The following is a 21,337-nucleotide window of genomic DNA, read 5'->3' on the forward strand; positions in this document are numbered from 1 at the left end:
ACAGCATGATTTTAGTCTCTTTGAGGAATGAAACAAAAACGAAGACTCATGCTATATAGTTTATATTGGGTAGGCTTTTTCGTATTCTTATTTACTGCTGCTGTGGTCAAAAGGGCGACTGATGTCAAATTGCTCTACAATAAATAAAACAACACAAAAGGTGACCTTTCCAGTGCTAAAGAAGACTGGAAACATTAAGCTGTGACACATTTCAACTGACTCTTCCCACTGAAGCTCGGTCTAGGAGGTTTGTAAAAGGGGAGGGAGAAAAGGGACGGGAGATAACTATATGCTTATCAGTGCTGTTGTCGTTGTTTTTTGTGTTTTCATGTTTTTACTTGAACTGAAGGTTTATATGGACTATCAGAGATGAAAAAAGTTTCATGACCCTGGGGCCCGTGAAACACATTCAAAACCCATGACAAATTGCTGAAAAGCTGACTTTTGGTCAGTCTTTCATCCAAGAGCATCAAAATGTACAACTCACAAACATTCATGCTATCAGTGTTCTAGATGCCAAACAAGGGTCAGGAGTACAGAAGTAGCACTGCACTGCCTTTCATACAACGTTTTAGTCCTGCATGAGTTAAAACCCCGGTAGGAATCACATTTTGACCCGACCACACAGCTCCATCGTTGACTTTTCATGACTCCTGCCTGACAAGGGACAATAAGAAGTACAGGCCATTACATCTCTCCGAAGCCCCAGAGTCTGACAGCTTCCCTGCCAGGCAGCCACTCTTGTCCGAGCCACACTAAGAGCTGCTCCCATACTCTAAAAGCATATTCTGGCTGTGTCCCACACAGAAAGCCTAGCGTGAACTTCCAACACTAAAAGCATCTATCACATAACTCGGCAGTCCAGTTACCTAATAAGGAAAACTATTGCCAAACTTCTACTTATTGTTGGTTTGTAGCAACTTTACTTCAAGTGCTGAAAATCATTGTGCTAAGCAGACACTCAAAATAGCAATTAACAAAGGTGAAAATTAACAGAGTCAATCTCACAAAGGACACTGCATAGCTGTAATTGTCTGGAATTTATCATAAAATATCAACCACTTGCTGTATCAAGGTGCAGCAACAGTAATTAAATCCATGACAGAAATAAAATCACCCAAGCAACAAGTGCTTCGGGACTTTCTCTATGTGACTCTCCTGATCTTTTATAGGTTTGTGTTACTCATTGAATAACATGCAGATGCTTGTGGGCAGCTGCACTGAAAAAGGGGTGATTCCAATACGCTCTCTCTCGACACACACACACACACACACACACACACACACACACACAGAGAGAGAGATACACACAAAGAAGCCACTCTTTCACTTATTCCCTCCTTCTCCAACACACACACCCAGCGGGCGAGGGACTCACCCAGTGAGGACGACCACAAAGTCCATTACGTTCCAGCCGTTGCGGAGGTAGGAGCCTTTGTGAAATGCAAAGCCCAGGGCGATGATCTTAATGCCGGCCTCAAAACAGAATATTCCAATAAAGTAGGGCTCTGTGTCGTCCTACAGAAAGAGAGAGAGAGAGAGAGAGAGAGAGGACGAGGGAGACAGAGGGAGATCTTTTTGTTAGAGGTAAGAGAGTGGTTAATGAAGCGTGGGGAGAAAGGAAGATGGCTCCTTTCACTTCTTGAGCCAACATGAACAGAGGCGGTGGAGGCACTGGAGCTCTCCTCCATGAATGAAAGGAGAATAAATGCGGTGAAAAGAAAAATATACACACAGAGCATGATCTTGAGGGCCGTGGTAAATCAATAGAGCTTTATGGCTATGCATTTAATGCATTTACACTTATGTAATAAAAGGTCTGACTTCCATTAATGGCAGATCACTATGTACGAAATAAAAAAAAAACATTATATGATGACGGTGTCTTACATAAAATCTATAGACCTGTCAAAATTTCACATGGACATGATTGAGTTAGGCACTATCGAACGACTTAAAGACCCACATGAAATGGCATCTTTAATTCCTGGATATGATGCGTTTCCTGTTGAAACAGGATGTTGGGGCAGGACATAATGCAGTGAGGGATCATTCAAAAGTCTAAACCAATGGAATATGAGTCAGGGAGAGAAAGGCAATTTTTTTTTTTTTATGGGAAGGGTGTGGAGGGGCAGGACTGTCCAAAAATCTGATGGTTTTATGCGTTAAGAAATTAAAATTTGCGCCTACTTGTGCAGCATGAGGTCACCATTAAAGATACTGGGGACTTTAACAGTGCACCATCGTTTGATCAAAGCCCATTTGCACTGCGGCTGGGTTAACCCTCGGTCTTGTTCAGAGTCAGTGAGCTGGATCAGGCGCGTATGACATGACACTTTTTCCTTTGCCTCCATTAATATCAGCAGGAGCCCGGGGCGCTGCACAGGGCCAGTAGCAGAGGATATCTCACGCCTACACTAACCTCCCTCTCTCTTCCTTTGCTCGCTCTCTCTCGCTCTCTACATACTACAACCTGACAAGTGTCCCCAGCCCCCAACATCACCCAACATCACCCAACCCCCAACATAAATAATCACATAAACCAGTTTGACAGGCGTGAGCACAATGCTATAAGATATGTGACCTTTTCTATAGTGCCGAGGTTAAATCTAACAACAGTGAACAACCCGGTGATAATAGATATGCTGGATGAGAGTTACTGTTGCTGTGGTTGTGGTAAAATAATAAGAGTTGTTTTGTTGAGCAGCAGATGAGCAGGCGCTGCTGCTGCTGCGTGCCAGCAAGCGCAGATGAAGCTTGTATGAGCCTGCCATGTATGGAGAATGCTGACAGCCATTCAGTGAGACATATACTCATCTTAGTCTGCTATAAAAAGAGGATTCATAGGCAAAACAATTGAATGCCGTGTGTAATGACAGGGCTGGAGGGTTCCCTGGATACATGAATAATGTTGCTGGTACTGCTAGTGTGTTAACATCTATTATGTATACATCTAAAATGCTCTTGAATTATATATGCTCCATCTACATGGCTTTCAGGAGACGGCGGGGGAAATCCCCAAGGACCGCGGCGCTAAACACCCGCGATGGATCTGAAATACTCTTGTTGACTAGCTTCTATCATCGCCTCCACTTACAGCACGCCTCCTACTCTGTTTACAGAGCTTCATAAATAATAGCTGATCCCTTGTTCTAATTAAAAGGATGCTTGTTGTATTACATCCTCAAGGTGGAGGAGGCGGGGAGAGGATCCTTGTTTTCTCCTTTGTGCTGCCACACTAATCACTTTCTCAGGTGCTGAATTTTACCTTTTGTTTTCCTAGTTGCAACATCTCTACTGCTGAATTTGCATCACAATCGCAATAACAATAATTTTGAACAGGAGCAGGTGGCTGAAAATGAGAGGAACTCATTGACCTTATCACATCAAGCTGTTGCGCCTTGTAAGTCTCTCTGCCTCTCTATTTTGACACAAACTCCCCAGAGCTACAACACCCTCAAGAACGAGCAAAGTGCTGAACAATGCAGCTTTGTGTATTCTACAAATCTTTTTTTTTTTTTTTTCTTTTTTCTAGTACAGATGGCAGTAAATGCAACTTGACCTCCCCATACAGCAGTCTCTTCGGCTTCTCTCTGAGACTGGTTAGCCGCACAGCGCGACTGGCAGAGTTCAAATGTCGGTTTAAACTGAGCGCATGTGTGAGCAGCTGGGGGAACGAGGAGCCGGAGCGGGGGATCAAAGCTATCTTGCTGAGAGGCTCTGCTGACTTACAAGATGGGAGCGGGGAGGAAAAGACAGAGATGCACACTGTTAAACAAAGGGGGGGTCCCAGGTCCTAATGAGGGACGGGTGCTGCTCCTACTTGAGCTGGAGCAGCGGGGTCTGCTGCGGGTCAACTCCCTGGCTCCCTGACTGCATCATTGGGACACAGTAGGGGCTGGAAGTAAAAGGCTGGAGCGGTAGCCTTTTTAACTCTGCTCTACTGAAGGAAGGGTATCTATCTTTTATCCGTCTACCTGTTTGTGTCTGTTGCGTAAGAAAGTAACTGTCAAAGAAGGGAGTGTTGAAACACTTACCAGGCGTTCTGACATCGGTGTCTTGTCACTGGCGGGTAAATGCTGCTCCAGGGCCAGGACGATGCAGTTGGCGATGATTGTGGCCAGGATCATGTACTCAAATGGAGTGTGAGGGTTAAGGAGCAGTTAAAAGTATAGTTTCATATATTTGATTTCAGTTCACAGATAATTCATGATTGACATTCTCAATATTATGCATGAAGACCTGCTTTTCCATCAGAATCAAATAAGGAAAGTGATTTTGCCTGGTCTATAATGAGTATAGTGGGCATAGTGAAGGATGGTGCAATTAGTTAATTGTTGGCAACCCATTTTAGTCTTAGAAATGAATTTAATTGCTGTAATGGTGCCCAGTGATTGTAAACAACATCTAACTGTAGAGAAAGAAATGATTCTGCATGTTGCTCTACTGTATGACGCATCCCATTAAACTCTAATCCTAGCACATTATTTCCACTAAAGCATAAACTTTCCATCATGCTCTGGGTGAAGCCTTTCTAGAAAGAAAGCATCCTATACTTGCACTCACGATCTTTCCAGATGGTTGACCATTTCAAACCATTTTCAATGGTTGGCTCATTCTGCAATCCATTTTTACCGGGTCATTCCCCGCAGGTCAAGGCCTATTGAAGGCCTATGAATCGCAAGGGGATAGGGGGCTTATAACCATTAAAGCCGAGATGTAGAATAATTTACCCATGAGACACCCAACGGCTTTGATCATGCAACCGCGACACCAATTTGCTGACAAATAGTGAATTTTAAAGGCTATATGCTGCTTTCACTGTTTCAACTGGGATTGTTTTTATTTATTCTTTGCTGTGGCTCTTTTTTAATGTGGTCCTGTGGAGAAGGGAAAGGCTGCATCAACTCATATCAACTCACAGAGGGCACGGATAAATTGATCACCATTGTTATTGGATTACATTTGAGCGAATGTTGTTCTCACTGTCGCCCACAGAGCAGATCCAGCTGTCTGGTCGCGTTTGTCATAGCCCTCTGGCTTCCCAGTCTTAGCCATTTCACTGCAAAAAATATTCATCTTAATCTACAATTCAGTCTTAAAAATCTTGTTTTTCTTAAAACGAGTGAAAAACAAAATCTGCTAATAAAGTCAGATAGTTTCACTTGTTTACAGTGCAAATCAGCTCAAAATTTTACTCAAATGAAATGTCAAGTTTCTTCATGGGCTGCTAGTGGAGTGATCTCCCTGATTCTGCCTTGCTTCAAGATATTGACACTTTTTCCTACAAAAAAAATCCTGAAACAAGTGAACCTGCATTGGAAACAAGAGGGATCATGGAATCCCGCTGGCAGAACCTGTCACTTGTTTTAAGAAAAATGAAGATTTTAAGCCCGAGTATGAGACTAAATGGCGTGTTGTTGTGGACATTTTTTGCAGTGTTGAAAGAGTGGCGTGGAGCGGTGAGCGTGGGCGACTTCAGCACCATGGAGAGGGCTCCCAACTAAGACAACGAGGCGTAGCTGTAACCTTGGAGCAGCGGTCTCTCCAACTCACTGAGCGCTCGCCTTGCCGTACAGTAAAATAAAAGGACGGCACAAGCACGAGGCTTTTTAAAATAATTGCATGACTCGAGAAGACAAGGGGGAGGGAGGCGGCGAGAATACAGGGAAGCAGCGACAACGGAACGGCACTGATTCTGAGCTGTCCTTCCCCCTTTACGCACACAGCTTCTCATTGAATCCTATTTGGGTAAATCAATAGCGATGTTTGATCATTATTAACTACAACGCAGGGCTCGGTTTGCATATCCAATAGACTGTTTACAGCTGACATCTTGACAAAAGAACTTGCCTGTCGATGTAGACGCCCAACTAAAGCCTATAAATTAGGTTTAGACTAGACACCGTCCCAATATGTGGACATTGTAAAACGTTTGTCGAGTCTTTTCACTGCCTGTATCTATTGATAAAGCGCCTTGTCTCGTGTCCAACAGAGATAAGAAGCGGAGCGACAGGTGCATTCATTGTTGCGCTCAGAGAAATAAAGAGGGGCACACTACTCCACAAGCGAAAATAAATGGTCATTCAACAGCCCGGGTAGGTTTTGACAACCTGACAGAGATTACAGGCTTGTCAGTCTCGACTCTCAGGTTAACTAGTAGAAAGCAGGGATGAAATATAATCCAAATCAGTGTGTAAACTTGCAAATATCTTAATAAATACAGGCTGTGGCGTGTTTCTGATACAGCCTACAACCACCGTGTGTGCTTGCCAAGCAAGGGCAGATAGGTTATGCAAACGCGATTGATAGCACCTCGTTTTACCCTTGGTGGTACTGGGAAGGAAGGATATGGCCACTCAGTTATTCGCTTTGCATACTTCCTTATGAGATTGTCCTCGCGAAAGATGAACAAGGACCGGTTGACAGTGAAGCAGTTTTGTTTGACAGGGTTAGGATTGTATATAGCCATTGTCCTGGCTCTCTGGGCCATCGACTGCTTGTACATCCTCTGGCCCCCCGGAGCACCGCCACCCCGGGCTCCCCCTCTCCCGGCGCCCGGTCCGCCTCTTCCTCCACCACCTCCACTTCCTCCATAGCGGGTGGGTAGATCTTCTGCGAAGCGAGCCATTCTGGAAACGCACAGATCCAAAAAGGAAAATCCAAACTGGTGTCAGTGGAAATGGAGGGGAGACGCATCACAACAAACACACTTCATCCAAACCACAGCTTAGCATTTAGTGTTCATGAAAAACGCTGCGTTTGGACACGAAAAATGACATTGCTTCATCGAAAATCCTGTTCTCTTGATCCTCTCCATTCACTCATCTTCATTGAAATTAAAATGATAAGAAAATAAAGTTTGTAGCTAGACGGAATAACCTTCAGAGTGCACTTCAGCCAATCTAATAAAAAAAATGAACAATTCACTTCACATTGGCTATTACATCCATACCAGCCGGGCTCTGAGCGGAGAAATATCACGCTGGAAGAAAATTAGATCAGCAAAGCAAGCTTGTTTCTGTCTACCACTGACAGCATCATGTCAGCATCGAAACACCAGTTGAAACTCGCCCGTAACGTTCATGATGCCAGTCAAAAGGAGTGGGAACGCCAGAAAACACTGTGAAATCTCACTTTTTCTTTTCAAATGACGGCAATAATAAAACAAGCAAAGCCAATACGGTCCATTGTCCTCTGATTTCTGTTTGATCGCTCGCTGTATGGGGGCTGTAGGCTATATAGCAAATCCTCAGTAGACTAAGAAGGAGCGCATGTGACCAAAATTAGCCTATCGGTAACTCGAGCGCACAGAGGCGCTCACCGGCTGCTGGCTGAATATAAGAGACTGTAAACGAATGATGTTCAGAAAAGCCCCGGGGTCAAAAATAAGTAATATTAGCATCATCCAATCTTTCATTTAGCATCAACAGTGGATAAAACAGTAGATAGACGACAGCATCCGAAGTCAAACAGGCTACGCCTTCAACATCCTGCACTGCAAAAAAATGTCCATCTTAACAAGTCATTTGGCTATCAAATTCAGCCTAAAAAAATATTTTTCTTAAAACAAGTGCAAAAAAAAATCTGCCTTGACCGTTGAAATCAATCCAATTGCTTCCAATGAAATTTCACTTTCGGTTTAAGCAATTTTCGAGAGACAATATCTTGGAACGAGGCAGAATGAATACTGATTTGAATGAATACTTGCAACAAGTTTATATACATTAGACAGTAATTACATCTCACCTCACTGGCAGATTTTGTTCCACTTGTTTTAGGAAAAATAAGATTTTAAGACTGAATAGCCTACTAAATGAAATGCCTTGTTATAGGGTCAATATTTTTTTGCAGTGTTTAAGTGAAAGCTAGTCACCAAACTGGAACTAATGGCAAATCTTACTGGCCAATGACATGTTTAGTTTGGTTTATGTAACGGGCCAATTGATATAAGGTAGTTCATACAGCCACTTTCACAGACTGGAGTCCTCTGGTGGCATACATAATGCAGAAATAGTATATATATTTTCTTATTATAGTGTGTATTAATTGTTGAATCTAAAACATTAAAGCATATTCTTCACATCAGGACTGAACCCAAACACAGACTCAACCTCCACTACTGTACCTCATCACTAAGGAAATAAACTTACTTCTGTGGATTGTGACTTCTGATCAGTGTTGTTCCACTGTGCTCATTCAAATAGACTCCAAACAGACTAATGGCTAATTGTGAATTGTGGTCAATTTTCAGCACTCCTGTTATTTGTATTATTTGACTTTTATACTGCTTTTATCTAGGGGCTCTTATCTAAACAATGAACAGGAGTACATAGGAGCTTTGGTAAATCTAATGCAGGAGAAGCCTGTTTCTGACCAACACATGTTTTCACAAGGTATATAAGGCATATTCTGTTAATCAAATTACAATGTGATCAGACTTGTTCTTGCTGAATTACTGGGCTTTGAACATTGCATCCATACATTTCAAGTCCATTCATGCCTTTTCTGAATTCTCACTCTAAAAACGTAAATCCAATTTCAACATACTGGTATGATAATGGAAAGGAGCTTTTACTTATAGTTTTAATTGTCTCTTTATTTTTCTTGTAGCAGCCTGTGATCATTTATTTTTAGTGCATCAAAAATAAACATATTATTATTGCTGTTGTTGTTGAGAGTACAAATAATAAAAATGATACTTTGCTATACTATCTTCACTAAAGGCATAGACTCACATTGTTTTGATAATTTTGAAAAATAAATAAATAAATAAATAAATCCAACTTTGCATTAGAAAGATTTCAATGGCAACTCATCTATCATGGGCAGCTAATCAGAGCCCGTGTTTATGCTCACTCTGACTGACATAATATACATATGGTGGCCAGTGGGGTTCATACACTACTCTATACACTATATTAGGCAACATTTTGACTTTTTAGTATAGTATTATGACCCAGTGCTTGCTTTCACCCAGGCCAAACACTTTCCCTTTTCTGTGATTTTAAACACATTATTTATTAGGCTACACATTTCAACAGCCAGATAGAAAAGTACATTTTCTGAACAGCCAGATAGAAAAGTACATTTTCTGAAGCGTGTGCTTGCTGCGGGTCATAACTTGGTGCAGAGCTTTATTAGGTATGAATCATTTCCTGTTAATATTTAAAGAGTTCATTTCCAAAATGCTATATATGTATTTTAGGGATAAAAACATTACCAGAAGCTTATCAGATGATAACTCCACACTTTAGCTCTGAAGTCATGTCTTGTCATACAAGGACGTAAGTAGTTACCAATAAACATAAATAAAGCGCCATGATTTGTTTGAATTCTGAGCTGTCAGTCATTTTGCAAAGGCATATGTAATTTTTTTCAAATGGTAGATATCTCAAGTTGAAGCAAAACCTTTCATTACTATGCCATTTATTGTTAAACAAGCTTTCTTTGCGCAATTTAGGCCTACAGTGTCTGTCAATCCTTTGCAACTTCAGACTTTGCACACTTTGATCATTTTCAGCCCCATGAACGTAGATTCTCCTAATATAATTGAATAAATGTATTTCACTCTATTCAGTCTGACTACCTCATGGCACCAGACCAATGTACTTATGGATAATTATTACTCTCCACTCTCTTCAGCTGCATTCAGACCTATGCCATGCTACCTCAATGTACATAACTTATATATTTACAGATTGATATTATTGTTCTGGTAATTGGATTTTTATTTATTACTGCTCTATTGTCTATAAACCACCGTTTAACTCTATTTTAGAAAAATCTGGTAAATCTGTTACCATTATTAATTCTATGCATTGAAGCCTATGTCTTCCACTTTGCACTGTATGAGGCTACTTCAGCCAAATCATAAATGAAATAGCTCCAGAAATGACTGAGGATCCACCTGGTGGCTGAGCTGATGTACTGCAATGAAATTGGAAGGTAAATATTGCATAGTTGGAGGATTTTTATTTTGACAGTAAATTCATAACAGGGCAGAGCAGAGCTACAGAATCCTCTGACTAGTCTTGTGTCGATACTGCTGAAGAAATTGTTGTGGACATGAAAGGTTTTGTTTCAAAATAAGATCCCTATGAAAAAAATCACTATTATAGGCCTATTCCCATAGGGGTTTGTGAGTCTGAGTATAGTGACCTTATTGTATGGTGTTATTATCTCCTATGGGTATCACACTAATATTCATATAGAGACTTTATGCAGAGTTATTTGTATAGCATCCTTCTTAGTAGAAAGAATCCTGCACACTGTTCTTGTAACTTATCACCCTTTAATACTTTACTGTCATTTCAGTCTTACTAGACCTTCTTCAGAGTAAACAGGTATCATGACATTTCTTATATGTATATATATATATACACAGTATATATATATACACTTGTGTGGAACAGTGATTTGATGGTTGAACTAGCCCCCTCCTTGGATCCTACATCCAACACAGGTGTCACTAGTTGCATATGAATAAACAAAGTATTTACAAAAAGTGTTTTCCACAAGAATGTATGACATCAGCCTTTCGGCTTTCATAAATCATTCTTGAATCCTCACAACAATTCAACACAAACTTGGTATCACATTAAAGCATGACATGGAATTTCATCATTTAACCCTTTAGGTGCCAGTGTTTGCAGCGTATAAATCCAGAAGACTTCTCTTTTGCTCAAAATATTTTCTATATTACCCCCTCTGACTGGAAGATGTGCCTTTTCTACTCCACAACAAACATTTAGAGTTGTAATATCATGCCTTGTACATTAAAATGTACTGCAACAGGATAACTAGTGTTGTTTCTGCGAATGGAGCTTTTATGTTCACTTATGTGTTGTTTCAGTAGATGAGTAGTCTTGCCAACATAGGCTAAAACAACATGGGCATTTTATTGTATAAATTACATGAGAGCTATTGCAGGAAATGATATCATTAATGGCGTATTTCTTTCCTGTAAGAGGATGTGTAAAAAAAATAGCATTTTAGCATGTTGTTACGTTAAGCACATCCTCTACATTTGTAACTTCCATTTGGGAGAGGTTTCAACAGACTGAGTAGGTTCCAGACCTGGTTTTGGTTTTGTCAAGGCATGTACAGTTTGTCTCTGAGGCTGCGTTCTCTTCTATATATCATTAGTGGGGTTTTCAAATCAGGAGATACTGATGGATCTAATGACAAAATATACCAATGTTTCCTTATGGCTGTACTCGGTTTTCTAGGCATTAGGTGTGTAGGTGGTAGTAAACATCACAGAATGCTCTTTTGTTTTCAGAGATCTTTTTTGTAACAATTCACCTCTGGGTTTGATTAGTGCCATTAAGAAGCTTTATCTGTCCACTGATGAAGGAAACCCCTGTCCAGAAATCTTTTGTTTAATCTCTTCTGATTTCTCCATACAGTCCTCTGTAGTGTGACTGATTCTTCTAAGCCTAAAGAATTGGCTTCTGAGCAGCCCTCTTTTTAGATGTGTGGGATGGTAGCTATTGGCTGCAAGTAGGGTATTCCTATCAGTATCCTTTCTGTATAAAGATGTTTCTAGAGCCCCTGCCTTCTTTTCTACCCACATATCTAGAAAGTGTTCTCTTTTAACATCATACACCATAGTGAACCTTGAATTGTGGTCTTTTTCATTTAGCCATCTGACTAATTCATGATGATGACATAATTCCCTGCAATAGCTCTCATGTAATTTATACAATTAAATGCCCATGTTGTTTTAGCCTATCTTGGCAAGACTACTTGTCTGCTAAAACAACACATAAGTGAACATAAAAGCTCCATTCGCAGAAACAACACACGTTATCCTGTTGCAGTACATTTTAATGGTACAAGGCATGATATTGCAACTCTAAACGTTTGCTGTGGAGTAGAAAAGGCACATCTTCCAGTCAGAGGGGGTAATATAGAAAATATTTTGAGCAAAAGAGAAGTCTTCTGGATTTATACGCTGCAAACACTGGCACCTAAAGGGTTAAATGATGAAATTCCATGTCATGCTTTAATGTGATACCAAGTTTGTGTTGTTGTGAGGATTCAAGAATGATTTATGAAAGCCGAAAGGCCGATGTAGTACATTCTTGTGGAAAACACTAAAATTGTAAATAGTTTGTTTATTCATATGCAACTAGTGACACCTGTGCTGGATGTAGGATCCAAGGAGGGGGCTAATTCAATCATCCAATCACTGTCCCACATGAGTTGTCTATCTGTTTATTTGTTTTTTTTTTTTTTTTTTTTTTTTTTTTTTTTTTTTTTTTGTTTTTTTTTAGCAGTTTGGAGATAGTTTCTTCACATATGAACTGCAAAGTGCACAGCCACACACAGAGAAATTGCGCTCACCCGCTGGACCACGGTGTGCTGTTCAGGGCCTCGTGCTTTCTAATGATCTGACGCACGCCGTCTTTCCTTCCTGGTCTGGACGCACCGTCGAGTTGTAACACGGTGTCATAATGTTGCAGCGTGTTTGTCTCCCCAACTCTCCACGACGGGTCAGCGTCGACGCAGGAGTCTTCCTCCTCCACGAGCTCACCGACCAGCCCCTGCCGCCGACACAGCCTCTTGGGTGACTGAGCCCACGTGCCATATTCTGCGCCCAAGGTGAGCATATTCCAGGAGTTGAATGTGGCTGAGCGCACAGCTGTTACATTAAAGATAGGCAGCAGAAATCAGAAGGTTATAGGTTGTAAATGTTTATGTTTGATCTGTGTGCATGTCAGGGTCAGGGTCAATTAATGAATGAAGAATTGGGATTTAAAAACTTACAGGAAACAGAATTGGAATTGAATTGGAATTCCAGGAAGTTGAATTCAATTCAATGAAATTCTGTTAAATTCCATGTTTTTGTTTTTGTTTTTTTCTTACCACATATCTGAGATTACACATAGTGTAATATCATCAATACTGAATATAATAACATGTTAAAGGTTCCTTTCAGGTGGTTTTTAAAGCAGGACATGTAATCGTAATACATACATTATGACTGAATGTATTGGATTCGTTTATTTGATTAATACTGTTTGATTTATAATGTTTAGCAAGTCAGGACAGACTCTATTAGAAGTGGAATTTAATGGAAGTTAGTGTAATTCTATTCTGTTTCCTGTCATTCCAATTCAATTCCAATTTTGTTTCATTAGAGCTCGTTGCAATTCCAACTCCAGGAATTTTACTTAAATGTACTATGCATTCTCAGTTCAATACATGAATGGCCCCAATTCTTTTGCATGCATTTACCTCAGTTGATTGCCCAGTTTTCAACCTGTGGACTCTCTTCTAAAACAAAGTAGTATTTGTCCCAAGCTCATCCCTGGAGTGTGAAAGACCTCAAGCAAACTACACATAGTGTTTTGGAAGTGTAAGACTGTACTTCTACCCCCCTGGCTTAACCAATTTAAGATTTATGTTGTCAACACCTGCATGGTCATAGGGCTTTGTTGCCGAAGGTTAATTGCCTTGCTGTTCTGAGTGAACCTAAATTGGCAAGCTTCAACTCCTTATTGGCGCATACACAATGTGAATTGGGCCTCGTTTCCCCCCAGAAAACAGATGCAAATTGGATATTTGAACACAATAGGTACACAAATAAACAATCATATGTGTTATATTTACATGGGAAATTAAATATTCATGACTTAGGAGACCAATAAGCCAAAGGACCAGCAGTCAGAATCAAATGGCTTCAGGGCTGCTGGTTATTAAAACAACAACAGGGCAGCCACAAAAGGGAAATAACAAGAGATTTGCTGGAAATGTGTATGCTGAACGAAGGAGTGAGAGAGAAAGAAAGGGAAGTGACAGAATAAGGTCTTGAAGTGGACCTGATGAAGTCCAGACAACTTCAGACAACAAACCTACCATAAACCACAGTCGATCGCCTCTCTGCCCATCTGGAGTTGTGAGGAACTGTTCTCTTCATACTGCACCAGGGTTTTTAGCAAGATAAATCCAATATAACAAGGAAATGCTAAGTAAAGCAACTATTTGAAGCTCACACACTGCATGTATGGCTGCTTGCAGGAGGTAGGCACCCTTTTAGGCACACGGATAGGGGCACAAAAACAAGCTTCGGTTTTCCCACCTTGGAATGCGGAAAGGCTGTTTCCTGTCCTGCCAGTTAAGAACCTTGTTATCAGACCAAATGTCTTCAATGCTCAAGGAGAAATTTCTCTGATTTAATTATCAACTCCGTTTTCTCTGTCCGCCCTGGTAATCAGGAAGGGAGCAATCATCGTCTAGTTTATGAGACCTAAAAGGCCTGCAGATGCACAGTCAAGAGTCACTTCCTGACTGCAGACATTTTGAATCCACACCCCACAGGCTGTTTGTTACCATAGCAGCTAATGAAAGTCCCGTTTTGCAGCACCCCAGAATACACGCTGGAATGAACTTTCCTCCCTGTTTGAGTTTTGTTGTAGCTTATGTCATCGGTTTGAAAGAGCTCTTCAGCCGCTCTTGAAATCACAGCACAGATAGAAAACAAATGAGAGGCTTTGAAAGTCTAAACTCATTAAGGCAAACGGAGTGTGGGAAGTGTCAGCCTTAGTTATGCCACAGCTGCTGAAACATTTCAGCGCCAGGCCCCGAGCCTGTCTGTCAAAACTGCACTGCTGCTCAGTTCATACCGGGTCAAATTGACTGCAGGCTGGGGTTTGAAGTTCCTTTAGTAGCGTGCTTGTGGTAGACGAGATAAGGAGATAAAAGCAAAATCTTCCTAGACCTGATGAATCTCTGCAAAATGACAATGCTGAATAAAAATGAGCAGTAATGTGATATTTGTTATTAACATTCAGCCATGACATTCTCAGTTAACATTTTAGCAAATGGGTGTGCCATCCAAATTGCCAAAAAGTAACCCATATCAGGAGTAATGCATTAGTAGTAAATTTATTGAAAAAGATACAACCAATTAGATGGATGGTTCACGGTCCAGAAATATGTAACAGAAAGTAAAGGAAGTGCATTTTTATAACCTTTTTTTTTTTTTAAATTTATACCTTCAAGATTTTGCACAACAGTCACTGCTTTACTAACAACATTTAAAAAGACATGAGGATAATGGGTTGGCTTCTGTCAACAAAATCATGAAACAAAATTAAAACAGGCTAACTACAGTAACTACAGTTAGAAAACTGGAGATAAAATTAAACATAAAAAACTTAAAAGGTTCTCTTATTTTACAAACTATATTCACTTGGGTAATATAAAATGAAAACAAAAGTAAAACCTTTGTCAGCACCATTTGCTTGTTTTTCACTCCATGTGAGTTAAATCAAATCGATTCTTCCACAGCTGTGGCAAAACATTTGACGTATAAGATAACCCTTAAACATGCTAAATAAAAAGGTCAGCCAATTTATTCAAAGTATATTCACCTCATTTTTGCGGAATGGTACACAGAAACTGCTTATTGGAAAAGCTATATTCACTTGAGTAACAAAAACAAAACAAAAAAATGTTTTCTGCACCATTTCCTTGTCTTTCACTTCGAGTTAATGTAGTCAATTAATCTACAAGTGTGGCAAATTTTTAACAAGAGAGCCATCCTTTCTGAAATTGCTTAAGAAAAACAAAAACATAAAAAGTGGCCAATTTATTCAAATTTTTTCAGCTCATTTTGCTGGAATGATACATGATAAATGACCGTACAGGTCAAACAAGTTGCACCCAGCTGTATACTGAGGTTGGCTTTGCAGAAGACAACATATCCCTCTTCCCCAGTCCAATTCTTTGACCATGACAATATGTAAAGCCATTTCATCATTTCAATCCAATTTTCCTTCAAAAACAACAAAACAAAAACAAGTTATCCCTCCCCAGTAAAGAAAAATGCATGAAAAAAAGACCATCACTGTCTTGTTAAAGGAAACAGATTGTGATGTGTTTGCTGTACGTGTCTTCACTGCCCCCTACTGTTCATGTTACACAAGGTTGAATAAAGGAGTAGTGAGTTTCTGCAGGATTTGATTGTGCATCTGGTTGTGTGTCTAGACTTGTGATGGGCTTGATAGTCCTTAACAAGGTGATGGTCCATCATTTGAATCAGAAAGGGGAGATGTGCAGATACAGTACAAGTTCGTTGATAAAGGTTGGAGAGTTTATGGAGGATGGAGACCGCCCTCCATGGGTCCAGAAGTCTAATATATATATGTGTGTGTGTAGTGGTGGATGAACGAGAGCAGGGCTTAGGAAGGGCTGGAAGGACTGGTGGAAGAGCTGGTGTCAGGCAATGCGCTTGGCTGCTGCTGGTCCTCAGGTGTGCTGTCCGCCTGCAGCAAGGCCATGGCCGATGATGAATACTTGCACTTGGAGGAGCCGCATTCACAGCTGAACAGCTTGCTTTTGACTTCCCAGAAATGGTCGCCATAGTTAAATCTGAGAGAGAGGGAGGTGAAAAAGTGAAGTGACTATATTGCTGTACCATCCTTGAGTCAAAACTTCCCTTTGTCTTACCCCCCGGTTGATGAAAACCTTGCAACTTCAAATATGGCAATTTTCATTTATCTTACGTAAATGTAAATCTCACACATCCATGGACAATGTATAATTCAAAATATATACATATACTGTACATGAGCATCAACAATTAAATTATTGTTTTAATTCCTGAGAAACTACTTTTGGAGTTATGTGGTTTGTATACGTCGTCTTGTTTTACAGTATAAAACCAGACACCAAATGAGGTGTCCCCATGCTGCTTGAGTCACAGTTCCTTTCAATTTATTGTAATTTTAACAGTTGATACCATGATGCATCATCCAGGGTTTCTCAAGAACAGTTGGCTAAGTGAGGTCTTTATGTCCTTTTTAAAAAAAAAAAAAGAGTCTTACCCAAGCTCCTCTCCGGCCTTGATGTTTTCACAGGCAAAGAAGGCAATGTGTGGGAAACGAAGGTCCTGGTGTGTTGTGAAGACTCGACAGGCAAACAAGTTGGGCTCGCACATGTGGTTGATGAACCGGCTGATGTTTCCATAGAAACGGGCATCGATGCAGTATAGATCTTTCGGCTGGGAGGGAAAACAAATGAAAGGCTCAAAATGAAATGCGCTGCAGCTGAAAGGAGAATTCTGCATGGACAGATCTCTCAAATTAAAGTACACAAAGTTGAGTGTTGAATTACTTATAAAAGAACAAAAGGTTCAAATCCTATGTTAGGTTAAAATGTATCAAAAGAATACCATAGTGGTTGATGAAATACACAAGCAAGGGTCTTGAGAAACAGGAACAAAAATATTTGATCAATGAATAGCAAATTAAATTCTGCCAGCACAGAGCAGGGTACACTAGCAATTTCACTGGATTCATCTCAGTTTTTTTCCCACCCAACACCTAAGATTTTAATACCAACACACCATTTGTTACTTACCTATTTATCATTTGTAACAGAAAGTTTAACTGAGTGTGAGTTTTAACAATTATCTCCCAATTCACACCAACACTTAAACTGAAGGTGCTTTTCGACGTGCTGAAGTTGCATTGTTTTCCCTACTCTAAACGTACTTCTCCAAAGGTGTGTTGTTGATACTCTACCTTATTATCCAGGCTGAACAGGTAGGAGTCATTTTGCCTCATCTCTGCTTCCGCTTCTGAGATGATCTCCCCTACATACCTGTGCAAAAGGAAGTGACTTGTTACTGGCGCGAGGCATCATTGGAAATTTTTCAATGCTGATACTGCTTCCAATACTTCAAACTGCTACAGGCTTGAAAACAATACATTCTGGATACCTTTCTAATTGAGAAAAAGTGAGTGTGGAGATGGAACAGTGCCGTGGTGTGTCGTACCCGGTTCAAATTACAGAAAAAAAAAAAAGGCAGTTGAAAAGGCCGTAATGCTTCACACTTCACACTTCACACATCATCAACGACAGATCCGTAGGGATGCGAGCTGTGGCTGGCTGCACTGCATTATGGTCTATTGAGGCTATTGTAGGTGGAGGAATTGGTAGCCTATCCCTTCCTCTTCTACAGCAGATTTCTCCCTGTTGAACGTCAGTGAAAATAGCGGCTCTAGAAAGAAGCCCTTCCTCTTCGATTGTGAGGGACTGACTCCAAAACCTGACGTTTACTGTTGAAGTTTTAGAGTTTGAACTTTTTCTGCTATCAAAATCCATTGCAGCTACCTGGGAAATATTGACATGACATCATGTCATATGGCTACTTGTCTATGGGAATAAGGAAATACACCACCGAACAATAAAGTAGGATCATTGGCTGAATCCAAATGTCCAGACTTCGGTGGACTTGCAGACTTTACGTGAAGTCCAGGAGGGTTTAGGGCCGTCCAATGTGAAAATTTATCAAGTCTGTAAGGGCTCTCATGCGGACTTTTGGGGAGGTCCATGCAGACTTCCAGCGAGTCCGCTACCTTGCAGACTTCTCTGGCAATATTTCCCATCGTTCATTGCACGACAGATGTAGTGGGTCAGCTGACACAAACAAGGCAGATGTCAAACATGATGGAAAAACAGCCAAAGATTGTATTCCTGTGTAAGTTATTAACATCTACTTATATGATAAAGCATATTCAGCCAACATTGACTGTAATCAGCCTGTAAGGCTAATGGACTTCTCTGCTCTGCTTGATTTCTTGATTCCGCGTCGGTGGTATCTACGGCAACGAGCGAGGGGAGACGTCCGTCCCATTCGCTCCTTGTATACAGTCCCACACCCCTGAGTCCTTGCGAACTCACGTAGTTACACTGAGCACTTCAGTCAACATCAGCATATGTAAAACCATAGTCCGCAAGTTTGAAGTCCGCACATTTGGATCGGGCCATTGTAAGATACCAAGAATCCAAAATCAAACCAATGTCATAATTCAAACTGTTGTTTTCCGATACCAACAGCGCATTCACTAGCAGGAGTCATATGAGGGTAACACTTTATTTGGATAATTCAATGTTGATATTCAACTATCTGAAAAAAAAGTAGATGTTCAACAAAGGGTCACTTGCCCATTTGCTGCATCTCTACTGACTATTTAACCCTAACTTGACCCCATTTCTAACTGTAACCGCAACCCCAAGATTAACCCTAACCCAGACAGTGAATATCAGCAGACTACTTTTCACACAACTGAAATTCAGTAGACTATTTAGTGACACATTAAAGTCACTTGATAGTAAGTTGAGTATCAGCATTGGACTATCCAAATAAAGTGTGGTATGTGTGAAAATTGAGGAAATAAATGGTGGGACTTACTCGCATATAAAGGTCCCTTGGGGTATGTCTTGCAGTGCCCGGACGCCCCAGCCCTTCTTACTGGTCCTGAAGAGCTGAAGCCTGGTCCTGGAAGATGCAGAATATCTTCAGTTCCACAGTTTTTTTTGTTTTTCTCCTCAAAACAGACATTAACCAATGCACAGGATGTGATGTAACCATCCCTTGTGCAATAAGAGGTGAGCACCGGTGTAGAAACCTTGGCTTGGGCAAGTGGGCACCTCCCATCACAGATGTTTGGTTGAATTAGGTCCACAACACCAACAAACGCTCAACAACAGCGCCTAAACTACACAGCATGTGTAACATTTGCATATCTGAACTTGTTGCAGCACAGCATTTTACACTGCTACACCAGCTCCGTTTTTGTTTCTGCCACTGTCTGCTGGTTGTGTTACGCCTATCTACATCTCACCTATGTGTAAGCTAACACAGTTATGTAGTTGTGCTTATTTTTCCATAAACAACTCAAGTTGTACTGTGATGAACTTTAATGTACCATATAGGGTACTTATGTCATTTTTTTTTTGTGCTGGCATACTGTCGCCAAATAGAAGCTTCTCAGCTGCTCCATAGATAACCTCATCTCCAACATCTAAGTGACATTGGTTTATGTATCCTCTATTTTGTTTACAGATGTGGTGATAAATAATAATGAAAAAGAATTTGGAAAAGGAATTTGCCAATATACACGCTGAAGAAGGGCGTCTGGCCCGAAACGTCCATGTGGCAAATAAAAAGTCAATTTGGAGTGCTGTCCTGGTTTCTTTTTCATTATCTACCACTTTAAGGATCCAGCACCCAATTGTCAGGTTATTATCTTGAGTTGAGCACGTTGTATCTTTTTGTTGGTGATAAATAATAAGCAATATCTTGGCATTTATACACATTTATATGGTTCAAATACAGATCTGATCTGGCAGCGTGCTGCAAGCACGTCCAGTGGAGCAGGGTGCATTGAAGTAAATGGCTGCGTCTCTTATCCGAACCTTCTGACAAACGGACGGAAGAGAAATGCACCCGGTGTAGCTGAGCTGTAAGTTCTGGCGTCGCGGAACCAATCCCCCCACCACATCCGCTCTCAACACTAATCAGAACCATACGCATCTATACTATCCTCTATCTACACTATGCTTACACCTATAAGTCACAAAATTACATCCAACAATATCTAGCCTTGCAACTGGTCTCAACAATAGGGATGGCTGACACCACTGGCTTAAAACTGCTCACTCAGCAGTAAGAAACTATTATATCAGCAAACAGCTTAATTATGCAAGGCAATTACATCAAGAGCTGAGCACAGTGCATCACTACCCACTTCTGCTACCACTGCTATCAGTAAACAGTTTGCTGAGTGTTGGACAATACTAGGTCAGGTCTTAGGCCGGTGCTGACTGTCTCTGTTGGGACTGTGAGTTGCTGGCCTGTCTGTTGACATTTCCCCATCCCTAGCCTCTCCTGACAGCCTTAACAACAAAGAGAAATCACTTCATAAGAGTAAAGAAGATGAATGAGTTTGTCTACTTGTATTTGTGTATGCATGTTGTACTTCCATCAGTTCCAAAAAAAAAATCAAATACCTTAGTCCATTTTGCACAACGCGGTTCTTGCAGGTTCTCCAACAGGAACAAGCATGGTTACACTCAAAGATGAGGGGAGGCTCCTCTCGGCAGAATTCAGGTAGAAGACGACCAGTCTAAAAGGTAAAAAAAAAATCCATACTGGTTATGATGGTTCCATGGATTTATTATTATATTTAAAATGAGACAAGATTCTGTAGTCTGCCTGTGTGTATTATACTAAAATTGATTTAGACAAGAAATCAGCCTGAACCTTTCAAAGACCTTGCATAACCTGAAATAATGCCATTTTAATGCTTCACTATAACAGATTGCCTCAGATGTTTTGGAGTTTTCTTTATGCAGAGTACTACAGTAGTGGCAACACAGGAACAAACCTGCTATTGTTTCACTGTCTGCACCTGTCCCAAAGAGCATCTGCTTGCCTACAGAGCATGGCACAGCATTTACAGTTTGCTATAGGCAAATAACTAAAACATCTGACTGTTGCCAAACAGAAACTTCCAATACCGATAGGAAAATGTGA

The 21,337-nt window shown here is 40.7% G+C and overlaps 2 protein-coding genes across 2 annotated transcripts in view; both read right to left on the reverse strand.

The window, feature by feature from the left end:
* LOC139662558 (voltage-dependent N-type calcium channel subunit alpha-1B-like) overlaps positions 1-13,988 on the reverse strand; it is a 132,854-nt gene extending 118,866 nt beyond the window's left edge. The window contains exons 1-6 of the mRNA XM_071541241.1: positions 13,867-13,988; positions 12,352-12,649; positions 7,325-7,330; positions 6,354-6,632; positions 4,038-4,143; positions 1,379-1,518 (exon numbers count right to left, since the gene is read on the reverse strand). Of these exons, the coding sequence (XP_071397342.1) occupies positions 1,379-1,518; positions 4,038-4,143; positions 6,354-6,632; positions 7,325-7,330; positions 12,352-12,649; positions 13,867-13,927 (890 nt within the window). The 5' untranslated portion in view covers positions 13,928-13,988. The remainder of the gene's footprint in view (positions 1-1,378; positions 1,519-4,037; positions 4,144-6,353; positions 6,633-7,324; positions 7,331-12,351; positions 12,650-13,866) is intronic.
* A 942-nt stretch (positions 13,989-14,930) lies between these two features.
* The window catches only part of ehmt1b (euchromatic histone-lysine N-methyltransferase 1b), a 41,764-nt gene continuing 35,357 nt past the window's right edge, over positions 14,931-21,337 (reverse strand). Inside the window, exons 22-26 of the mRNA XM_071541242.1 lie at positions 20,812-20,927; positions 19,211-19,297; positions 17,538-17,616; positions 16,839-17,014; positions 14,931-16,383 (exon numbers count right to left, since the gene is read on the reverse strand). Coding sequence (XP_071397343.1) covers positions 16,194-16,383; positions 16,839-17,014; positions 17,538-17,616; positions 19,211-19,297; positions 20,812-20,927 — 648 coding nt within the window. The 3' untranslated portion in view covers positions 14,931-16,193. The remainder of the gene's footprint in view (positions 16,384-16,838; positions 17,015-17,537; positions 17,617-19,210; positions 19,298-20,811; positions 20,928-21,337) is intronic.

This window comes from Centroberyx affinis, unplaced genomic scaffold (genome assembly GCF_046629955.1).
Source record: "Centroberyx affinis isolate AG114_WGS23_722 - 3 ecotype Tasmania unplaced genomic scaffold, CSIRO-AGI_Caff_v1 ptg003840l_1, whole genome shotgun sequence".
Classification (NCBI taxonomy): Eukaryota; Metazoa; Chordata; class Actinopteri; order Beryciformes; family Berycidae; genus Centroberyx; species Centroberyx affinis.